The 5,089-nt window shown below is 43.3% G+C and overlaps 1 protein-coding gene across 1 annotated transcript; it reads right to left on the bottom strand.

Annotated features, from left to right (window-relative positions):
* Positions 1 to 3,448: 3,448 nt before the first annotated feature.
* On the bottom strand, positions 3,449 to 4,396 carry LOC111865505. Its single transcript, XM_023853599.1, has one exon. It carries the CDS (start codon positions 4,394 to 4,396, stop codon positions 3,449 to 3,451), a length of 948 nt encoding a protein of 315 aa, XP_023709367.1.
* Positions 4,397 to 5,089: the final 693 nt, after the last annotated feature.

The following is a 5,089-nucleotide window of genomic DNA, read 5'->3' as shown; positions in this document are numbered from 1 at the left end:
GCCGAAGATAGCCGAGCCCCGTAACCTGGCAACTACGCAATGCTAATCAACAGCGGTGACGTCACGCTAGCAACAGCGTCCTATGCTATACGCCACGTCACACTAGCAACAGCGCAAGGCTATATAAGCGGACTCCACAGCAGTGTGATCATCAGTTGAAACATAGCAGCCTGCGAGTGTGCGACAACTAAGAAGTCAGCGAGCGGAAGACTTATTGTGTGCTTTCCAGACATAGTGATTGCTGTAGTACAGTTATACTCGGAGTGTGTATTTCAGGGAGACTTGTATAGCTCCCGCGTAATCAGTACGTGAAGACAAGTGAAGATTGTGTTAAGAGATTATGTTGTAGGGTTTGTAAAGTGTGGAAACCCGTAATATTGTGATCATTAATTATAGCCGTTATTTGTAGATTGTTAAATAAACCCAATTAACCATCTCTACGGCGTCTTCAGTAACGAAACACGTTACAATATCTTTCAGGATAGGGATATTGGTCCTTTATCATATCCGTAAAAAAATTTTGTGAAATTACCAAAATGTACTGTATCAAATTAATTTATATGATTATAGATATTTATAAAATGTCTTATCATATACACGTGAACATTTGATTTTCTTGCTTATGAAAATATACTACATATGACAGGAACCCAGTACATTGTGTGGCTTTTGTTGAAAATGCAATCGTTTCATTCGCATTGCTGAATAACATTGTTTTTTGCTCACCGATTTGTGTATATGGGACTGAGAATGCTAGTATTTAAGAACAAAAGTTTCAGGATGGATACATTGGTCGTATATCATAGCCGTAAATAAATATTGTGACATTACCAAAATGTACGGTGTCAAGTTAATTATGACTAGATAGATATTTATACAATGTCTCATCTTATACACGTAAACGTTTGAGTTTCTTTCTAATGAACTCATACTACATATGACAGGAACCGAGTACATTGTGTGGCTTTAATTGGAAATGCAATCATTTCATTCGCATTGCTGAATAACTAGGTTTTTTTCCGATTTGTGCATATGGGACTGAGAATGCAGGTATTTCAAGAACATGTGTTCCAGGATGGGGACATCGATCATTTATCATAGGAGTAAATAAATAATGTGAAATTACCAAAATGTATAGTGTTAAGTTAAATTATATGTCCATATAGATATTTATACAATGTCTTATGTTATTCACGTGAACATTTGAGTTCCTTGCTTATGAACTCATAATACATATGACATAAACCGATTACATTGTGTTGCTTTATTTGAAAATGCAATCGTTTCATTGACACTGCTGAAAAAACTTCGTTTTGTTTTGCTCACCGATTTGTGTATATGGGACTGAGAATGCTAGTATTTTAAGAACATGAGTTACAGGATGAAGACAACGGTCCTTTATCATAGCCAAAAATAAATTTTGTGAAATTACCAAAATGTACGGTGTCAATTTAAATTACATAGATATTTATAAAATGTCTTATCTTAAACAAGTGAACATTTGACTTTCTATTTATAAAATCGTACTACAAATGACAGGAACCAAGTACATGTGGGTTTTAAGTTGAAAATGCAATCGTTTATTTCGCACTGGTGAAAAACATTATATCTTTTTACTCACCGATTTGGGTTTAGGGGACTGAGAATGCTAGTACTTTAAGAACATGTTTTCCCGGATGGGGACATCGGTCCTTTATCATAACCGGAAACAAATCTTGTGAAATTACCAAAATGTACGGTGTTCAGTTAAATTATATGTCTACATAGATATTTATACAATGTCTTATATTAAACACGTGAACATTTGAGTCTCTTGCTTATAAAACCGTTCTACATACGAGAAGAACTGAGTATAATTTGTGTTTTTATTTGAAAATGCAATCGTTTCATTCCCATTGCGGAATAACATTTATTTTTAGCTCAGCGATTTGTGAATATGGAATTGAAAATGCTAGTATTTTAAGAATATTTGTTTCAGGATGGGGACATCTGTCATGTACCATAGCCGTAAGTATATCTTTTGAAATTACCAAAATGTAGTGTGTCAAGTTAAATAATATAGATATTTATAAAGTGTCTTATATTAAACATGTGAACACTTGAGTTTCTTGCTTATAAAATCGTACTACGTGTGACAGGAACCGAGTACAAAATGTGTTTTAGATGAAAATGCAATCGTTTCATTCGCACTGCTGAATAACATCGTTTTATTTTGCTCAACGATTTCTGTATATGGGACTGAGAATGCTAGTAATTTAAGAACAAGAGTTTCAGATTGGGGACATCGGTCCTTTATCAAAGCCGTAAATAAACCTTGCGAAATTACCAAAATGAACAGTGTCAATTTAATCATATGTCTATATAGATATTTATACAATGTCTTATCTTAAACACGTGAACATATGAGTCTCTTGCTTATAAAATCATACCACATAAGAGAAACTGAGTACAATGTGTGTTTTAGTTGAAAATGCAATTGTTTCATTCGCACTGCTGAATAATATCATCCTTTATGTCACCGATTTGTATATATCGGACTGAGAATGCTAGTATTTTAAGAACATGAATTTCAGGATGAAGACAACGGTCTGTGGGAAGTCGTCACCGGGATTGACGGGAATTTGGTTATAGGCTCGTACCAAGTCGATTTTGGAGAAAATTGTACAGCCATGGAGCTGGTGTGAGTAGTCATGGATATGCGGGACTGGGTAGCGGTCAGGGATTGTCCGGGCGTTTAGTGCTCTATAGTCGCCGCAAGGACGCCAACCGTTGTCTTTCTTAAGCACAATATGTAGTGCCGAGGACCATGAACTCTCTGATCGACGAGCTGTACCATCCCGCAACATGGCGTCGAACTCGGCCTTTGCGATAGCGAGTCGGTCCGGTGCCAGTCGCCGTGGTCGGCTGGTTACTGGTGGGCCAGACACAGTCCTGAAGTGGTGGACGGTGTTGTGTCGTATCTCGCGCTGGACTCCAGCTGGGCGGGTCAGGTCCGGGAACTCTGTGAGGAGGCTGTCGATCGGTGTGTAGCTGCTGATGGTCTTTACACTGGGGATCAGTGCGTTGGCCGCTGATGCCGGGGCTGACAGCGTCGTGACCCCGTGCAGGATGCGGTTGTTCTGACAGTCCACCAGGAGACCGAAATGCGACAGGAAGTCCACGCCGATGATAGGATGCGGGACGTCGGCCACCACGAAGCGCCACGTGAATTCTCGGCGTAGGCCCAAGTTGAGGCTGAGAGGCAGCCATCCGTATGTGTGGATGGTAGTGCCATTAGCCGCACACAGGTCATAGTTGGTACGCTCCATGCGTCGATGGACGAGCCAGCGGGGGTATACACAGAGGTCCAAACCCGTGTCGACTAGAAGCTGCCGTTTGTTGACTCTGTCCGTTATGAAGAGGCGGCCTGTTGTACCGCAGACATGTGCCGCCGATTATGTCCGCTGCGTCAGTTTTCCTGCTGGCGGTAGGAGCAGGGCGGAGTACAGTTTTGTGCCAGAGCGCCGAATCGGCGGTGGTACCAGCAGACACTGGATGTGGCGTCGCCCCGGGAGGGGGATCTGCTGCCGGGTCGGTGGTTGTTGAAAGCGGGGCGGGAACCCTTGGGGTTGGGGCCTCGGTCTCTCGGTGTGGTGTCGAGATTTTTGAAGCGGGCGTGGAGGCGGTCCTGTCCGGTGCTCAATGCAGCCACTTGGCGGGAGAAATCAGCCATCTCCTGCCGAAGTGCGCCGATGTCCGTGGGTCCATCAACGCTAGCGAGCGCTGGCCGGACTTCGACCTCGGAGATGCGGTCTGCACAGAGGGCTGCGGCCTCCAAGTTGCTCTCGTTCTGGCCGGCGAGGAAGCTCTGCACGTTGCAGGGTAGCCGGCTGGTCCAGACGCTTCGGATGACGTTATCCGACACCTCTGGTGCGAAACTTTTGAGGTACCTCTGGAACTGGGACGGCTTACGGTCGCCAATTTCCTCGACCGTGAGGAGTTGCCGGATGCGCTGCTCTGGCGATGGGAATAGCCGCCTCACAAGCTCGGTCCTCAGTAGGGTGTAGGGGCCTCCTTCGGGTGGAGAGGTGATGATGTCCTCTACTTCCGATGCGTAACGTTGGTCCAACTGCGAGATGACGTGGCAGAACTTGGTGCGCTCGCTGCTAATGCCGGCCAAGGTGAATTGTGCTTCGGCTTGAGCGAACCAAACTGCTGGTCTGTCGCCCCAGAACGGCGGAAGCCGCACGGCAATTCTTGGTGTCTCTGTTGGTACTGGTCTGCTAGTAATAACAGCATCATGCTGTTTGTCTTCCATTTTGTCTTCCTGTTCTCGTTTGGTACGTAGTTCGCCTTGTAAAGTCTCCATGTGTGTTACGTACTGTTGCATGAGGTCTTCCATTCGACCGCTGTCCATTATTTGTGTTGAATTGTCGGGGTCACCAATGTGGGAAGTCGTATGAATGAGACAACCACTAGTTGAACTGTCCTATAGGATTTATTGTAGCTGCACCGTATACACGGACGGATAACAATAGTGAACTGCTCGAACACTGAACTGGTATTGTAGAACGGTAGAACTAGACTCTAGACTGTCACTGTAACTCAGTGTATCTTCTTATGTAGCCTAGAATCGGACATATAGAAAACGGTTACGTAATAGGTACTGCTATTGCCGGTTACCGTGTTTATAAGTTCCCTAGCAACCGCTGTTTGCTTGCTTCTGCCTAGCAACCGTTGTTTACTCGTCGTTGCTAAGCAATGACGCTTGCGTTGTCACACTTGCTTGAATGTGGGCAGTTCCCACAGGTCCTTTGTCATAGACGTAAATAAATCTTGTGGAATTACCAAAAAGTACGGTGTCAAATAATATTAAATAACCTTATAGATATTTATAAAATGTCTTATCTTAAACACGTGAACATTTGAGTTTCTTGCTTAAAAATCGTACTACATATGACAGGAATCGAGTAAAATGTATTTTTAGCTGAAAATGCAATCGTTTCATTCTCACTGCTGTATAACATCGTTCGTTTTTCTCAACGATTTGTCTACATGGATCTGAGAATGCTAGAATTTTAAGAACACGGGTCTCAGGATGAGGACATCT

This window comes from Cryptotermes secundus, unplaced genomic scaffold (assembly GCF_002891405.2).
Source record: "Cryptotermes secundus unplaced genomic scaffold, Csec_1.0 scaffold530, whole genome shotgun sequence".
Lineage (NCBI taxonomy): Eukaryota > Metazoa > Arthropoda > Insecta > Blattodea > Kalotermitidae > Cryptotermes > Cryptotermes secundus.
This window is presented reverse-complemented; position numbering and strand designations above follow the sequence as displayed.